Consider the following 18,893-nt stretch of genomic DNA (forward strand, 5'->3'; position numbering starts at 1 on the left):
CTACTAGCTTAATGGACTTCCAGTCCCCAGTGCCTGTGGGTATAGGGGGCTAGTGACGGTAGCATGTAGGAGGCGTGTGGGAGAGGGAAGGGCAAAAGGGGGGGACCTTAAGAGTAAGTAGCCAATCTAAATGCCCATAGAATAGAAATTAATTAAAAAACACTGGCTCCATGACACAAAGAGCCTTAAAATTAATTGAGTAGACCAGATGGTTTTGCCCATTTGAAGCAAATCGGGTACATTACAAAGCACATCTTATTTGTTGTGCTAAGATGATTACTAATAGCAAAATAATGAAAAAAAGTATAATATTTTTAAAAATGGAATTGACCTTTTTATGACAGTTCCAACTTTCTTCTTGATGAATTGATGTTAGTAGTTTCTGAGTGATAGTCACTGAATATGAATAGTCCTAGGCAAGCTAAAGTGTATGATGGGATGTTTTACCAAAGAAAATCACAAGTATTAACGGTATTATTTTAAACCTGTCTCTAGTGACAACTGCAAGTTTGGGGCTCCTATCCTTTTGACTGGCCAGCTGTAACTTGGGGGTTCCCACGAGCCCCTCCTTGGGTAAGGTAATTTCCTAGACTGGCTCACAAAACTCAGGGAAACATCTACTTACATTTACTGGTTTATTATAAAGGACACGACTCAGGAACAGCCAAGTGGAAGAGACACAAAGCACAAGGCATGCGGAAAGGGGAGTGGATCTTCCACACCCTCTCTAGACATACCATCCTCCCAGCACCTCTATGTATTCACCAATCCAGAAGCTTCTTTCTATGGAGGCTTCATTACATAGGCCTGATTGATGAAATCACTGGGCATTGGTCTATCTCTAGCCCCTTTCTCCTCCCTGGAGGTGTGGATGGGGTTGAAAGTTCCAACTCTCTAATCACATGGTTGGTTCCCCTGACAACCAGCACCTCATCCTTAGGGGCTTTTCAAAAGTCACCTCATTAACATTACCTCAGGTGTGTTTGAAAGGAGCTTGTTATGAATAGCAACAGATGTTTCTCTCACCTTTCCAAGTCTGGAGCTAATTTTAGGAGCTCTGTGCCAGGAACCAAGGACAAAGTCCAAATGTACATTTCTTATTATATCCCACTAGGCAAAATTCTAAATATTCACAAACCAAGGCTTAGACAGAAGGAATATTCTTTCTGTTTGGCCACACCTGTTTAAATGAGCCACTAGTGGAAGAAGACACCCTCCATCCTTTAAAGAGAATTGTGACTGCATGTATCTTTGGCCTGTCTAATAAAGGAGAGCATCCACCAATAAGACAGCAAATGAAAAGGTGGTATTTAGTAACTGGCAGATAACAAAATGAGGCTATGAAGTCTAGACCAGTGGTTGTCAAGGTCTAGTCTACCACTGACGTACCTCTAGAGCTGCCTAAGGGTCTGGAGATAGAGCCATCTGGGCTGTGCTTCAAGCCTTTCTGGGCAAACACAACTGAGAGAAGAGTTGGATGGGAGCGTCTACAGGGACAAGCCTGGGAGCTGTCACATTCATTCAGGGACAGTCCTACACACAACCCTGTGTCAACCTGTCCCATGATGAGCGGGTTGGCACTAAGCCCCTCCTCCTTCCTGCCATGGCAAATTCATTCTTGACATGTTTTTATTTAAGTATTTCAATAGGGCCTTTTAATAGTCACAGCATAACCATGATTGTTTTGCTTCCTCAATTTTATATATCTATGACATTTTTCATAGGAATAAGTATAAAATGGAATTTTGACTTCTATGTATGCCACCTTCTGCTTAACACAGCCCCTCTATTGTTAGGGGAGACTGGCAAATGTTTCCGTCCTTGTCTCCTTTTGCTCTCTCCTCTCCAAGAGATTTTAAACTAAAGGAACTTTCAACTTTAGGGCTTCTCGAGTGTGTATCCACATCATGAATTACCATATACAAAGCATCGTTTCTTCCCCATGTACAGCAGCCTCCACCACTGGGACGTGCTCCTCATGGACTTGGACACGCAGTCACTGGGTGACTGCCCACCATCGTGTGCTGTATAAAAATGTCTTACCCACTGAGCCCTTCTGGCTTCTGTTGCATGTTAGACATGACAGACCATGCTTCTGGGAACTGTAACACACCCAGTGAGAGATGAACTGTTTATAAACACACAGCCGCTTCGTTCAAAACCAGAAGAGGAGAGAAACTCCTTTCGACCCAAACTATCCATCTTGAAAGTGACACTCTTTAATTGCTAGTGTCCCATCCCACCAAATACCATCATGGAAGACTGTGGATGAAGATGAAAGCGTGCCGGGGCCCGTTGGCACAACTTCTCAGGAGATGAATGCGTTCCCATATTCTGCCTGTCTCTGATGCACAGACCAGGACACAGTCTGGTGTCTATCATACTTTTATCATCTGGAACAGGGATTTTTGTAAAATTACATCACTGTAGCCTCTTGCTCCTTCTCATTGTGAAATGTACATGGTGGAAACCTGTGTTAGAAACCAGATTAAATTCCACAATTTTGCCACCTTTTGTGGACTCTCGGTGATAACAGAGAACTTGCAAGTAACTAGCTTTGTGGCTTTTAGGAAATGAAATGTCCAGGCTAAATTTTGAAAAGAGGAAATCCCTTTCTCTAATACCTGATGGACCATGTAAGAAATTGCTTGTTACAAGTATAGTTTTCTAGGGACTCCAGAACAAACAGATAATGGCTAGGTTCAGCCAACAGCAATCAGTTGACATTTCCTATTTGTATTAGATTCCATATGTGGAATCCTTCCGTGTGGACCTTATTTGTATGGATGGATTACAATGAAAATTGCATTAATTTTCTACACAGTAAAGGTCAGTAATTGAAGCATGAACCAAGAAACTATTGTGTAAAATGCTGTATCCCGTACTTAGGAAAGGTCATGCAAGACAATAATATCTTGTTTTCATTGCTGAAGGTATAAATACTTGCATTAGAGTTTTTCTTTTTCCAGCCCAACAATCACTTACATAGACTATTTCAGCATTTACTATTAACATCAGGAAGAAGAAATCATAAGGGCATGTAATAAAAGGGGAAAAAAAACCCTCTTTATTGCTATCCAAAAGAAACTGTACTCTGATGCCTGCTTTGTGGGTTGGTTTATTTATAACAAGGCTGTCAGAAATAGGACTGGAATGATCTGTTCTTTTAGGATCATCAATGAGGTCACAATTGACTGGCAGTATTTATGAAAAATGAAAATCACTCTTTTATATCAGTTATAGATGAGAGACAGATACAGGCATTTTTATTTAAGAAAAGAAGAAATATCTATTACATTTTTGTTAGTTGAGGAATGTTTTATAATGGAAGGATGCAAATGGATATTTTATCTATATTGTCACAAATTAAGATGTCATCATTAAAATTTAAGTACATATTAAATCCTCAATTTCAGTGTTTAAAATGGTTTTCCATCCTTCAATTTGATTAGTCCCTTTGTTATTACCCAGGCATGGCCTTTATAGTGTTAGAAGCACACATTTAGAAGTCCTCTCTGTGAATTAACCTGAACAGTCCTTTGTATGCCATGGCTAAGTCCATCACGTTCATTCTCTGTTTCTTTATGCCAGAGAGAGAGAGAAGATGATCTGTAGTTTTCTAGACAGGGAAGTCTTTTAATGGAGGAGTCTTCTTGCAGTCCAATCGTGAGAGTGGTTTTGCTTATGATTCCTTTGTGCCAAAACACTGTAAATTGATGTGATTAGTGATTTTTTCTAACTCTTGCATAAGTAGTGGTATTTACTGATGATAAAGTATGATAGTTTTAAGAAAATTAAAACCCAGAGAGTGTCTGAATGGTCCACAATAGTTGTGAGTACACCCACATACTTTCAGGGATATATAACTTATACATAGGCATATTGTAGAAGACCTGCTTATGGATAATTTTCAGGGGAAAACATAAATGGTAATTTTGATTTAAGTCATTTTAATTTGATTTAATATTTTTATAGTGATGAAGTGATTTAATTGCTAACATTTCCATCATACTATCTTACTTTCAAGCCTTTAGTAGTGAAGTGGATTTTAGCCAATTCTTAATTATCAGTTTTGTATGAGAAGGGAGTGCCTTCCCGATTTTCTATAGTTCTTTGACATATCCACTTGCTCGAATTCCCTTTTAGAAAATCAAACCTCCATTCTTAGAAATGTCTGACTTAATAGACTTTAGAAGTAATCCAGAAATATTGTTAACATGGCCTTTTGGAACATTATTCAGAGTGTCCTACTTACTATCAGACTGATATTCTTAGTAGTTGTAGATCTCTGCAATTTCCGCTGTAAGGGTGTACTTGGTTTGTTACTACCAAATATTGTGAACTATATACTGGACTATAAATTGGATGACTTATCTTTCTCTCAGGTAACATTTACTATCTGACAGAATACCCTCAGAGGCTCTGATATTTTAGTCTGTACAAGTTTAGTATCCCTACTCTCAAAATCCAAAATGCTCCAAAATTCAAAACTTTTTGAGCTCTGATTCTCAAAGCAAATGATCATTGGAACATTTCGGATTTCAGAGTTTTGCATTGGGATGATCAACCAATATAATGCAGATATTTCAGCCCCCCCCCCCAAAAAAATCTGAAATCCAAAACACTTCTGATCCCAAGCACTTCAGATAAGGGATACTCAACCTGTACTGTGTCTAGTATTTAATTTCCCATTGCCTGAAATTCTTACATCACCCTAAGATAGACTGCACTGGACATCGTATAATGATTATTCACAAGTGAGTGTTTTTCTGAAAATAGTAGCTATTTCTTTTGAATTTGCAAAAGAAATATCCATCTGTTTCTGTGTTTCTTGTCCTAAGTCCCAATTATTCAATGAGCTTATGAGATAATTGATAATTTATAAGATAATTGATAGAAAAATGGAGATACCACTTTTTACCTCAAGGGAAAAGTAATCATTTGATTTAAAACTTTTAAATGAAATAAAAGTGATAATGTAAAACAAGACCATTTTGAGTAATGTTTAAACAGTTAGATTTATATAAATATTAATATTTTTAGAATATTTACAGTTTGCAGGCTGCTTTTATATGTTTTAGCTCATTCAGTACCCATATTAAAATAACGAATTTGATATTGTTTTCCCTGTCTAAAAATTAACAAACAAAGGTCAAGAGAAATTCAGTAACATGTCTGAGATTTCTCAGCCAGGATGGCAGCCACACTCAAACCCAGCTCTTCTGATCTAACTCTTGTTTATTTTTGACCATGCCAGATTGTTGTGAAAGTAACATGTCATAATTATGAGTTCATTTTTATGCGTTGTTTTGGAAACACTTAATTGTTTTCTCTATATCAGAGACTCTCTGAGTACAAAGGTTGCATCCATCAACAAGGTGCTCTTAGTAAAAATAACGCCAGCACCCTGAGATTGCTGCTTTCATCAGTGTTTGTAATGTGGTTGTGTAGGTATGCTGGGCATCAAAGGAGAAAGGCTGGGGGGGAGGAGTTAGGGGGTCAGGGATGCTAAAAGGAGGTGATGTGTGAGCCAAAACTTAGGGTAGTAAGAATTACTTGTTGCCTTGCTTTATCACATAAATATTTCATCTTATGTCCCCCCTACTTTCCCACCTGGGAGAAAATTAAAGGATGCACACAGCTAAAATCAGCAACTGCAGCTTATTGTGTATTTATCTACTGTAGTTACAGTTACAGAAAACCATTTTCCCTGTTTACCTTGTGGTGGCAATGGCATTCTGTCACTTGGCTCAGAGAGACTTTTAATGAAATCAGTCTACCCAGGGTCTAAGTTCCAAGTAATTTTTTCCCTAAATTGTTACCACTTTTTCAATTGTTTTATGAGTGTCTTCCTCTTGAAGTTGTTGTGCATTCCTTTTACTTTTTCATCCCTGTAATAGCAGTTGAGATTTCTATTGCAAATAGAAAAAAAAAAAAAACCTAGTAAATGCCAGCACAGTGTGTAAGTGCTTATGTAATGAACAGATAGAGCAGTATAAGACCACTTAGAAATGATATTGATTCAAAATCCAAATACTGTTTTATATTCATTTCCCAAAGCAAAAGAACTGCTTGAGAAATACTCTAAGGAAAGAGTACGGCTTCCCCCCGCCCCCCATTTTAATAGCATGCACCATGGAGTTGACTGTGTGTGTGTGTGTGTCCACTGCCCACAGAATGCTTCATGGGAAGAAATCCTAAGGACAGTTCCCAGTGCATTAAGCTGGGATTCCCAAAGAACAATTTTTAATCTCATATATCAGAAATATTGCTTCTTGTTCTTTGTTATGACAGATACTGAAAGGTTTTTTTTTTCATGCTAAATGCCACTCAATCTATTTCTAATGTTTATACTTTTGCAAGTTTTCAAATTATAGGCTTTTAATACTCAGTGGAATGAAACAGACCAAACATATTCCTGTTTAAAGTCTAAAGGTATATTTTTGTATCTTTAGATGGCTGAAATTGCTGGAAGGATCTCGAGGTAAAAATTTTGCATTGATCCCTTTTGGGAATTCTGTGTATCCTATGAAAAATACTACTCAATTTTTTTAGCATGTCAAAAGGATTTTTCCTGACATGGTCAATTTTCAGGACTATATTTCTGATTTTGCTTAGGTAATAAGTAGAGAAATGAGAATTTTTCTAAATCAGAACATGCAGGGAAGATTTAAAGTAACATACTGATTATATAATTAATTCTCAGTTGTAAATTCATTTTGATGGTGTTAATTCCCTCCCAGAGGCTCAGAGCTAGTTTATTGTACCTACAGTGCTAAACTCATTTGAGATACCGGCAAGGCAAGGAAGGAAAGATTTGCCTTCTGGTTTATTTATTTTTCCGGTTTTGTTTCTAGAGAAAGAACAACTGTGTTACAACACAGACAGATTAATTGTTCTTAATTCAACTGCTAATAAAACTTGTCAAAAGGATGAGTCTTTCTGCTATTTTATAAACAAATGGACAATGCAAAAATGGTCTTTGTATTCCTCTTTATATTGATATTCATTTGGGGTTGCGGAGTTGGAATTTTTCACCATTTACAATGAGTGCCACTCTCTCTTTCTAGTGTATAAGAAAACAAAGGAATCTTATGAAATTTGAATTCCAGATTTGAAAAATCTCACATGTCCTTCTATTATTTGATGATGCATGCTTGCTCATACAGTGAACTCTAAATCAAGTGAATTGTGTTAATACTTATACCCCCACATGTTTTTAGGTTTGTAATGGAAAGTAAAAACCCATTCTTTTTCAAATATAGGGATTTACAACTATGTGTTTAGCCACAATTACCTTGTGCGTTTGTTTAATCACACCAGTGGCCATGACTATTTTTATTATACATTTCTCTCTTTAAATTGGAAACCTTACATGTAAAGGGAAAATACGAGCACATGTGACAGCACTTCTGTCTTTCTGAATGAATCACTGTTACTTTTCCTAGGCAATTTGGTAGCAGCAGCAGATGTAATGTTGTGTTTGCTAAACTGTGTTATCACCACATTCCCTGGTTCAATCTGAAATGTGTAAATAAAGCCAGCATGATGCAGATAGAACTGCAGATGATCTTTCATACAATTCAGGGCAACATGAGTAGACTTGTCCTGGAAGATCATTGATTGTTTTTTGTTTTTTTTTTTTTTTGGAAACTTAACCCTAGTATTCTTTAAACTAGACAAAAGGTTGTTTCTCCTTTTGTACCTTTGTCTTCTTGAAGGGAAGGGACTTATGTTTATGAAGCACCTCTTGAGTGTACTGGTTACTTTATATATGTGATAATATTTAATTCTCCCAACACTCCAATCCTTAGATTATGATGTCCTTTTTTCAGATAACCACCCTGGGACTCAGAGAGGGTAAGGAACATGCCATGAGCACGTGCCAGTAGGTGACAAGATCAGAGTAGAACCCAATTCTTCTGACTGCACAGGCTGCTATCCATAGACATATCACGTAACCTCTCTGGACCTCAGTTTCCTAAAAATGGAAATCCTAATACCAAAGGCTATGTAATATGTACATTGATGTGGTATATTGGTAGATATTATTAGAAGGGACCCATAAAATCAACAGTATCTTATTTTAAAAGCAATAAATTGGGGGAAAGGGCATTTATTGAAACCTTAAAATCTGTACCCCATAAGATGCCAAAATAAAAAATAAATAAATAAATGCAATAAATTGTGTAGTACAGAGAGTAAAAAGAGCATCTGCTCTGAGGATGATTAAAGGGTAGAGATGTGATGAAGATTGAGAGAACAAAGACAATAATCGGTGTAGACTGGAATGCCTAGGAAGAGGCTTCACAAAAGCCATGGGGCTTGAATTGGGCCTTTCAGTCATTCTGCTAGATTCAGAAGGCCTGGAATCTTCTCTCAAACTCTAAGCACTTGCTTATTTCCTGGGTTGATGTAAATAATTCTTTAATACTACCATAAATTTGAGATACTACTCTCTTATTTCTCCATCAAACAAGTATTGTAGCAGCACCAAGGATATACACACCTCAGCTGTGGGTGCTGAGAACACAGGCCAGATACAGCAGTCTGGTCTTATTCATTGGTCTACCAGTTCAAAAAGGATATAGCAGAGCAGGAGGGTTAGAGAAGATATTAATGAAACATCCAAGTGATGAAAATATAATTTTCATGTTGTGTAGAAGCTACCATACCTTAATAAATACACATTGTCCATTTTTAAAACTATTCAGAGAACAGAAACTTCATTTGCCAATAATCATGAAGATACCAGCCCTCAGATGGATCTTTTTCCTCCACACGCAGGAATAGCAAATACCTCATGCAGCGATTCTAAGAAGGGGTTGAAACACATGAAAAAAAAAAAAAAAAATCTTTTCCTCCCTGTCTAGAGTAATGCTCCGGAAAAGACTTGGTTCCTTTCTGTACTAATGAGTTTTAGGAAAAAACTGATTGAGGTTCATCACAGGTCCCTGTTTTTCATGAGAGTTTCCATTTACTAGTTATCATTTTTAAACTAAGTTTATATTGTTTCCAACAAGATAAGTTTCTTAGGCTTTCGATTTATGCATTCAGCTTCTTCTGTGGTCATTGCTAGTAACCCACGAGATGCATGTGCAGTGACCAGAGTTCTCAAAGACACACCGAGTTCAATCTGACAGCCAGGAATGACCCATCTCTATTCTCCCGACTTTTTCCTGAAGGCTGAGTCATTAACACCCAGCTTTAAAGGAAAGCTTTTGGATGGTCTCTGAGCAAAGTGCACTCAGATGAGCTAACCCTTCCTTGTCTCGGGCTCTGGTGGAGAAGCATGCGATGCCTCCACCCCATCCACCATGTGCTACACCAGCCAGTGGTGCCAGGCCTGGAAAAGTCAGAGGCGGCCTCCAAGCTGCCTGTTCAGAATGGTTAGTGGGAAAGATGAGAAATTATAGCAAAGGTGTATGGTAAATACATGCACAATTTAAGCCATCTCATTGATAAGAGAATAAAAAGTCTGATGATTATTAGTAGAATATTTTATTTCATTCATTATACTGAGTAAATCACGTTTTCCCTTTTATAATGCTTTTTCAATAAGTAAATAACAACCAAAAAAAAGTATGTGTTTAATGAAAATCAAGTACTGATTTTCCAGTCATCTAGAGAGTTGATTAACTGATAAACATTTGTTCATATCTGATGGAGATATGAACAAACGGTTCATATCTCCATCAGATATGGAGAGGCCTCTTTGGCACAAACCTGCCAAAGAGGCCTCAACACCTACTTCAACAGAAAGCAGTTACTTTAAGCAAACTTTTTCTGAAAACATGCTTTTAATACAGATAGCTGAAAATGTACATCCATGTATTTTGTGCATCATGACTTTTCATTTAGATCAAATAACTGGTCTTCCACATTAATGTATCTCATGTTCCTTTCCAAGGTTTCATTATGCATGTATGAAGAATGGCAAAGTAGCTGTTAATCTGCCTGCCATCAAAGGATGCAAACAGAATATCAAATAATTGTGAAATCTTTTTGATCCAATGCATGGAAACAAAGCTTTTGCAGATTAATTTTTCCAAATAATGAAATCCCTCACATCAAGCATGCCACTGTAAATTGAAACATTTAGCGTTGTGGATTATTTTACTTTGTAGTGATAAAATGAATGAAGATTTTGATGGAACCACTACTATTTTTCCAAAATGAAAGAATCTGAGCAGAAATGTACTTGAGATTGGCTGTGGTTCCTTAATTATTCATGATTGCATTCAGGCAAATGGTAATGCTTCACTGATTGTATTAGAAGTCATAGCATCCACATTTATAAATACATATATGCAGTTGGGATATCAACAAGTTTGACAAATGTACATCAAATACAAAAATAAACTTCAGCATGTCAGGATGCACTTTCTTTTGGTTGCCCATCATCAGTCTGATTTTAGGAAGCTTTGAACCTGCAAAGAGCTCTCAGTCAACCTCAGCATTCTCCAAGGCTGTTGTGCTGTTTTGTGAAAAACAGAAATGTTTTACATTTTTGTTGTAATTTGGTCATAATCAGGAAAGTTTTAATCAAAATCTTTGATGACTGAGATACTAAGTAAATTTATTTTTAGAAGCGTTTCCTGAATGAAAGGAGGGGGAGGAGCTGGCAAAAAAAAAAAATTGAATTTTTTTTCTCTACAAAAGCAAAATGTGAGGTCAAATGCTATATATGACTCAATTTTTAAATTCTACAGTTGAGCTTTAGATTATTTCAATTCATGGGAAAAAATCATTTGATATTTAATATACATAAGCCATTGATTTTTAAGCATAAATTTTGTTAAATGTTCAAATGATTGTCTTGAAAAAATGTTTGGCAGAGAATGTTCATATGAATGCATACAAAAATATAGTGTCTTTGAAAATATTTGGGCTGACATATAGATTTTAATATTTAAAAATAGAATTGAGAATATTCTTCATATGTCATATTTTTGTTGTGAGTTTTCAAGGTACCTAGGTGCTTGTAGAAAGAGTATTTCTTCATTAAAATTATGGTCTACAGTGAAGTCAATTAAGGTCTCAGTGACCATTAAGTGCAACTCTGAAGATGATTAAGAACATTTTATGAAATTTGGAAATGAAAAGATATATATTTACTTTTCAAAAGTACATTCTTTTGAAAAGTAATCCTCATGTGGGATTATAGATACAGCTAGAACACCAACTAAAATGTATGAATGTACCATAAATAATCATTCTTCATGTGTCATTTCAAAGCATTCAGATAATCAACATAAATTTATTTTGTTTTACTGAACATAAAATATTTTTTGTTTTGAAATAAAATGAAATAATTTTATAGATCCACTATAATAAAAACAAGTTATCCATTAATATTTTAAAAATTAAATAATTCTGTTACTTTCACTCATAAAAGTATATAGATCTGGTTGATAAATTATTCTGTTATAGATATAGTGGAACTCTTCAGCCTCGTGTTTGGATATTGAATACTAAAACTAAAACATCAAATTCATTAAAAAGTGAAAGGACTTGTGAGAATAATTTATTATTTTGGTATACTAACTCATACTTTCTTCACATCCAGATCCTCAGTATTCAAGTGTTTCATAGGGGAAAAAAATCAGAAAACTGAAATAGGAAGTTCTTATGAAATTGAAGCACATGGAAATTTGAGTCATTTTCCAAGAAATTGTTTTGACCTAAGCTCAATGTTACTGAAAAGAGGAAGCCACTTTTGCCCTTTGGGTCAAATTCTCCTGTGCTTTCAAATGTTCCTTTATAAACATGAATACTTATGATGCAGACAGAGATGGGTTTTCACCATTGTGCCCATTAATAGATGCCAGTGGATTACTGAGTATGAATGAGTTTGCCGTGGTAGCATATCTAATTTTTAATGCAAACTCTTAAAGAATTAGATTAGTGAGTAAGGGAAAAAAGTAAAAATGTCTTGCAAGTTTGATGTTACAAGAGGAAACAATGAGCCTGATTTTTCTTGCACAGAACGGTGGCAGGAGGAGCACAGACCAGATGGTAAGAAGTGATTCAAACCACCCAGCACCCTTTACGGGAGAGGGGGCGGCAATGATGCACTCTACCCTCTGCCCCTCCCTGGTCTGTTTTAACCAAGAAGCTTCCTAAACAAGAGCACAGATCCAAGAAGAGAAGTTTGTGCTTCTTGACATTCCTGACATGTGGGTGCTTTTACCAGCACTCCCTACTGGGGGCTGGGTGCTTCTTCATTCCATCCATGGCTCCAGTTTGATGGAGCAAAGAATACGAGATGAAAATGATTTCTTTTTCCTTTTGCAACACAGAGAATATTACACAAATGTTCTTTTAAATTTAGAAGTGTTTGCTCAATAATGTAGTACAATTCCAACCCAAGTAGAATTCTAGATTAGGAGGAAAAAAGTTTTTTAAGAGTTGTTTGAGGTTTTAGATTTCATATATTAAGCATAGTGGCTACGATGACCCAGAAAGGCAGGAGTTGCAAGGATACTGGGTTATTTCCTCATAACAGCGAAGTTCACGGGGGAGCTAGAGCATAGCATCAGAATATGATAGTTAAAAATACCAGTCCTTTCGAGAATCTTCTTTTCTCTGATATTTGCGTAATTCTAGATTATTTTTAGAAGCATTAGCTACCTAGCATGGTAAAACACATTTAAGGTTTTTTTTACAAGCAATGTAAGGATCATATTCTTAGCTGAATTCCATTTCACATGAAGAATTGGAGACTGAGGAAGACAGACTGACTTGCTTCCAATCTCACGAGGGAACTACAATGCACTGTTGAGCATCCTGTCAGGGAATGGCCTGGGTAGGACACAGCCCGCAGCGGGACACTCCTGGCTTACTTTGGAGCATGTCTCCAGCAGCTGGCTTTGTTCCGGAAGTGGTTGCCAAAGGAAGGCTAAAATGTTCCTCAGGACTGCAGCGTATTTAAAATATGCTTAAAATGTAGCAGCAGAGTTTGACTAAGAAGGCATGGTACCAGGAAACATATCTGTATTTCCAACATGCCAAGTCATTACCTGCTGGGAATATTTCTGAAGGACTGTGACAGGAGAAGGGATAAGGTGAGCTGACGGAGAACCTTGTGCAGACAGAAAATCAGAGGCAGCCAGACTGAAGTGATGGCTGAGTTCTCTGAGGGAAGCAGCAGCCTCCGCAGGATAATGAAGCCCTTGGTTCTGGGGGCTTCCATGTAGCACCTCATGATATCGAGGTGTAGGGACTGAGGCTCACACACTAGGAGTGGTAGTATCTGAGTGAGTGAACAGAGATTTTTTGGGGGAAGTCAAATATTTAAGTTGTAAAAAAATGTGATTTATATCTTGGAGTCACTCTGTTGGTAAAAAAAAAAAAAACATTATTATAACATCATTTCTATAGCAGGATGATGAAAAAAATGAGGTAACTAAGTTAAATCTTGCCTTTATGATTCTTGCCTTTCTAGGAATCTGAGAAAAAGGGGTTAATTGAGAGAATCTATATGGTGCAGGATATTGTTTCAACTGTTCAAAACATCTTGGAGGAAATAGCTGCTTTTGGAGAAAGAATTAAAAAGTAAGTTCTAAATGTGTGTTGTGTTTGAAGATGTCTTGCTATCTACAAGGACATTGAGGGTAGGCTGGTGGGAGGTGGAATCAGAAAATGCCAAACAGAAAAGCAACAGTCTTAGGCCAGCCCCATTTGACTTTGATTGGCTTGTTTTGTGAGATTGTCAACCAACTTCAGAGTTGGGTGGTACCTCAAAACGGGGGTCACCATGTATCTCAATTTATACCAGTCATCCCAGCATAATTATTAATAGTATCCCTGTTCTCTCTCAAAAATATCCCAGTTGGGTGATCAATTATAGATTTATAAAAAATTACCCTATTCACAAATAAAAAGGGGGAAGCAAACTTGCTCTAAAGGAACCTTTGGCATTTGAACTACAGAACACAATAAATGCTTTGAGTAAAATTTTTTAGTTTTCAATTCTCCAAAGAATGGTGCATAACTAATAGCATAATAGATGGACAAACAGGAAGTTAATTCACCACGTACATGGATTTCTTAGGGTTTGACAAACTTTCTCTGTTCAGGGCCAGAAAGTAGGTATTTTCAGCTTTGTGGCTCACAGGGCTTCAGTCATAGCTGCTCAACTCGATTGTTTAAGTGTAAAAGCAGTCACAATGGATATGTAAATAAATGGCTATGATATGCATTCCAATAAAACTTTATTTACAAAACAAGTAGAAGGCTAGATTTTACTCAAATGTAACCTATAGCTTGCTATAAAAACAAAATGCTCTAACAGAGCCCTGAGAAGTACTCTAAAGTTCATGGGTTTTGTTTGTTTTGTTTTATACATTGTGAACTCTGCATAACTTAGGTTTCATTGGGTACCAATGAAGGGGAAGGTTTTCCTTCAAATTATAACATATTTATTTTCCCCTTTAATCCAGAATTGTGTCAACCATTTTCTAAGAATTCTTATCAGTTCATGTTGCTATGGATCATTCTAGTTTCTTTAAAGAAGATACTGTTTTGGAATTGCATGGGTAAAGAAGAGCTTAAACTTAGTGCTAAAAGCCAGGCGAGAGTTTTATGCATTAAAAAGCAGAGAAATAAATGATGATTAACATCAGGAAATATAGTTAATATGAAACTTTCTATGAATACTGACCTTTCTCAATTGCATATCCAATGAAATTGCCCTTGAATGCCTATTTATTAAATATTATATACATAGTAAATGTTAGGTCCAGAGCCAAGAGGGAGACACACAAAGCCTCATGTGTAGCAAAATGCTGTTTATTTTGAACATCTGGGTGCAGATGGGTAGAAGTCGAAAAAAGCATCCAGGAGAGAAAAGGGAAAAGCCTTGGATTTATAGAGGGTTTTTTTGGGAGGAGTAAATAAATTATTTTCAAACAACCAGGAGGGATAAGGAAAGTCAGTTCCCCTCTTGCATTTCATTCCCTTATCTCTCTAGGGTCTGGGAAAGGCTACCTGCCTAACACACCCTTAGGAAGGGAGAAGGTGGGTTTTATAGGAGGTTTAGATGGAAGTTTGGGGAGGGTAAATTCTTTTTTTTTTTTTTTTTTTTTTGAGACAGAGTCTCGCTTGTTGCCCAGGCTAGAGTGAGTGCCGTGGCATCAGCCTAGCTCACAGCAACCTCAATCTCCTGGGCTCAAGCAATCCTTCTGCCTCAGCCTCCCGAGTAGCTGGGACTACAGGCATGCGCCACCTTGCCCGGCTAATTTTATATATATATATTAATTGGCCAATTAATTTGTTTCTATTTATAGTAGAGACGGGGTCTTGTTCTTGCTCAGGCTGGTTTCGAACTCCTGACCTCGAGCAATCCGCCCGCCTCGGCCTCCCAGAGTGCTAGGATTACAGGCTTGAGCCACCACACCCGGCCGTAAATTCTTTAAGCCTAACATTCCATCCTCTTGATTATATACATATAAGAAAAGGGGAAGGGGAAGGTATGGATTAAAAATTAAAAGGTTGGAAAGCAGTGTTGTCTTTCTGACTACTCTCTGCTGGTAAAGGATGCTGTCAGGATCGGGTATTGAGCTGGAGGTGTGGAAGGGCTTGTTCTATCATGAAGATCTCTCTGATTGATTAGCGGGTGATGACTTGAATTCTGTCTTTAAGAAAATGTAGAAAAAGCTGTAATAGACAAGGGCTGAAAAGGAGAGCTAGTATAATCATCACTAGGGTCTTAAGAAGGGTAAGAGACAGGTCATTTGCAGGAGGACAGATTGGAGGGAGTTCCAGATTGCATCTGCTTTGTCCTTTCCATAGAACTTTTTAGCCACTCTGCATTTTCCAGAATCCATTATGTCTTTTCTTCTACCTGTCCTGTGGTGTTACACAGAAATAGCACGAGGTGTTTACAATCACACAAACTTCTCTGAAGCTAACAAGTAATCCAGTGCTATTCTATTATCTATTACCACGGCAGCTAATGAATTAGGGGAATCCGATAGGAGTTTACAGTTCTCTTCTATATCTTAAGCCACCACAGCCATAGTGGTGGTGATATTTTTGGCCTCAAGTGCATTGTATGTGATTCCTCCTGCCAATCCTGCTAGACTCAAGCGTGTCATAATTCCCACCAGTATGAGGCCTATGGCTCTCCTCCAGTGTGTGGGTGAGGGGGGTTTGTAGATGTGATTGATTGTGGGAGAAGGATGGAAACAACTTTATCTGGAGGTAAAACATACCCTACAGACCAAATACCTCTAGTTTCTATGGGATTTATACATTGTGGAGCAATTCCTTTGTTGCCTGTGCTCCCCAAGAACATGACACCTGAAGAAAGACACAGTAGGCCAAGTTTAGTGGTGTACCTCCAAAGGTAGAGGGATGAATGATTTAGCCATGACACTAAATGGGGGTGTAAAGGGTGTACAGGGTTGCAATGTGGTCAGGAGCGGTGGTATATGCCTTCCCCCGTGCTATTTTGGATGAGCGAATCCCACTGGTGATACATGCATGTCTGGAGGGAAATATTGCGCAGATTAGGAAAGGACGGGGGAGGGATGTAGCACAGTTTATGGCATGTGGGCCTGCGAGGACATCTGAAGCATTACATACTCCTTTAGCTGATGCGTGATTAAGAAAGTGGCAGATACCCATACCCCAAGGGAGGAAATGCTAAGTTGGGGAAGAGGGACGTAGGTGGGGGTGTGCAGTCAAAAGAGCCACCTGTTGCCGTCATGGACCGTAGCAGATTGGTGTGGAGCATGGTGCTGGGAGGGTAAGAGTGAAAGGAATCATCAGGATCAATAGATGAAAGGGTCCAAGGGTATGGATGGAATAAACTGGGGAAGGGGGGGGTGCTAAATGACTTTGCTTGAGACACTGGAGATATATGAGCTCGGGTGGCTTGAAGATAGGGTTCATCCCGAGAAAGGATGGATTGTTGGTGACAAACCCAGCAAGAGAAATTGTAGCCCTGGAATATTTGTCAGCCTGTTCCCCCGGAGGTGAGAAAGATTGTGTTGTTATACCATGTGGTTTTGGTGGGGGAAATTAGAGGAAAGAGGAATAAGTAAAGTGTCATAGCAGTTAGGACAGCCATCTTATACTTGGTGGGGGGTCCAAATCAGGGGATTGTATGATCTAAAAGCTCATGTGAGATCTCTGAGGCCTTCTCTGAGGTGGTGGGGAATGCTTCTACCCATCCAGAAACTGTGTCAGCTCCGGTGAGAAGATATTTAATGTTTGATAGAGGGCGTGTGAGTAAAGTCGATCTGCCAGTCATGGCCAGGAATGTAACCCCATGTTTGATGAGTAGGAAAAGAGGACGGCCTAGCTACTCCCTGAGGGGAGACCAAGTAACAAATAGAGCATTTGCAGGTTATGTCTTGTAGAAGAAAGGACAGGTGGGGACAGTGGATGAGATGTTTTAGGAATTGGAGTAGAGGTTTAAATTCTACATGTGATAAATTTTGTATCTTTCTCAGTATAGTGTATGTTTGTTCTCATGGGAGGATGTATTTTCCTTGGTTTAGCAGCCAGGGATGAAATTGATTGTCCCCAGCTTCTAGTAGGGAATGTGTTTCTTCAAGGCAATATTTTATGGAGTTATGGGAGATCGCTCTCATTTGGTTGGCAGGAGCTGGAGGATTTTGCAAGGCTGCTCTTTTTGCCCATTGGTCTGATAGTTATTGCCAATTGTAATGGGGCTATGGCCTTGTTGGTGTCCTTTGTAACGTATTACCACCTTTGGTAATCCTAAGAGTTTGAGAACAAGAGGCGCCTTGCCTACTGGGGAGAGCTTTGCAGTGAGAAAGCCTCCCTCCTCCCATGCAGAGGCATATGAGTGTAGAACGTTCAAGGCATATTTGGAGTCTGTATGAATGTTAATTGTTGCATTCTCTGAGAGTGTTAGTGCTCTGCTTAGTGCCATCAATTCAGCTTTTTGAGAAGATGTCCCTATAGGCAGTGGTCTGCTTTCAATAACGTTCTCTCGGGATACTGTAGCACACCCTGCTCTCTTCTGTTTTACATGGAGATAGGAGCTGACATCTATGAACCAGGTGAGAGTGGAACTAGGTATGGGATGTTGAGAAATGCTGGGGAAGTGGGGAATTTCGTAATTCAGCATTCTGTGCAAGAATTCATGGAATGATCGTGAGAGATAGGTAAGAAAGTGGCAGGGTTTAAAGGAGGGCTTGTGGCCAGGGATATATGTGGAGTTTCTGAGAAAAGTAGATGAAACTGTTGAATGTGAGAAGACATCAGAGTTGTAGAACCTAGTGTGAAAGAAGATCGGCAAGGGAGTGAGAGGAGTAGACAGCGACGGGTTGTCCAAAAGCGAGTTTTGACTCTCTTTGTGAGAGGAGCAGCCACAGTTAAGGCTCTCAAGCAGGCTGGCCTGCCCCTGATAGTTAAATCCAGCTGTTTGGACAAGTACGCTATTGTCTGTGTGTCTGGCTCATTATTTTGTGTTAAAATTCCCACTGCTACACCCTGCCTTTCATCAGTATATTGTTGGAAAGGTGGAGTAAAGTTGAGAAGAGTGAGTGTTGGAGCAGAAGTCAGGGCATTTTTTAAGGCTTCAAGAGAAGGGTGAATAGTTATAGTAGGATCTACTAGCTCATTGAGATCCCCTTTGGTTGCTTGGCAAAAAGGTAGAGCTAGGATGATGAAATTAGGGGCCCAAATATGGAACTATCCTGCTAATCCCAGAAAATAGAGGAGATCTTTCTTATTGGTGGAAAGAGGTAGGGAAGCAATAGGATTTTTTTTTTTCTGTCTACTGTCATTTCTCTCTTTCTGAGGGGGAAAGGGCTAGTCTTAGAGATAGGTTACTTAAGGTAAAGAAATTTGTGCCTTTTTGGGAGATACCCTATAGCTTTTCTCCACCAAGAAACTGAGGAGTTGTATGTTGG

The 18,893-nt window shown here is 38.4% G+C and overlaps 1 protein-coding gene across 4 annotated transcripts in view; it reads left to right on the top strand.

The window, feature by feature from the left end:
• MCTP2 (multiple C2 and transmembrane domain containing 2) overlaps positions 1 to 18,893 on the top strand; it is a 233,004-nt gene that overhangs the window by 189,302 nt on the left and 24,809 nt on the right. For 3 of the 4 annotated variants that reach the window (XM_076004796.1, XM_076004797.1, XM_076004799.1), the window contains one exon: positions 13,448 to 13,557. In XM_076004796.1, coding sequence (XP_075860911.1) covers positions 13,448 to 13,557 — 110 coding nt within the window. The other variant, XM_076004798.1, reaches the window with a different exon arrangement.

Source organism: Microcebus murinus, chromosome 7 (genome assembly GCF_040939455.1).
Source record: "Microcebus murinus isolate Inina chromosome 7, M.murinus_Inina_mat1.0, whole genome shotgun sequence".
Lineage (NCBI taxonomy): Eukaryota > Metazoa > Chordata > Mammalia > Primates > Cheirogaleidae > Microcebus > Microcebus murinus.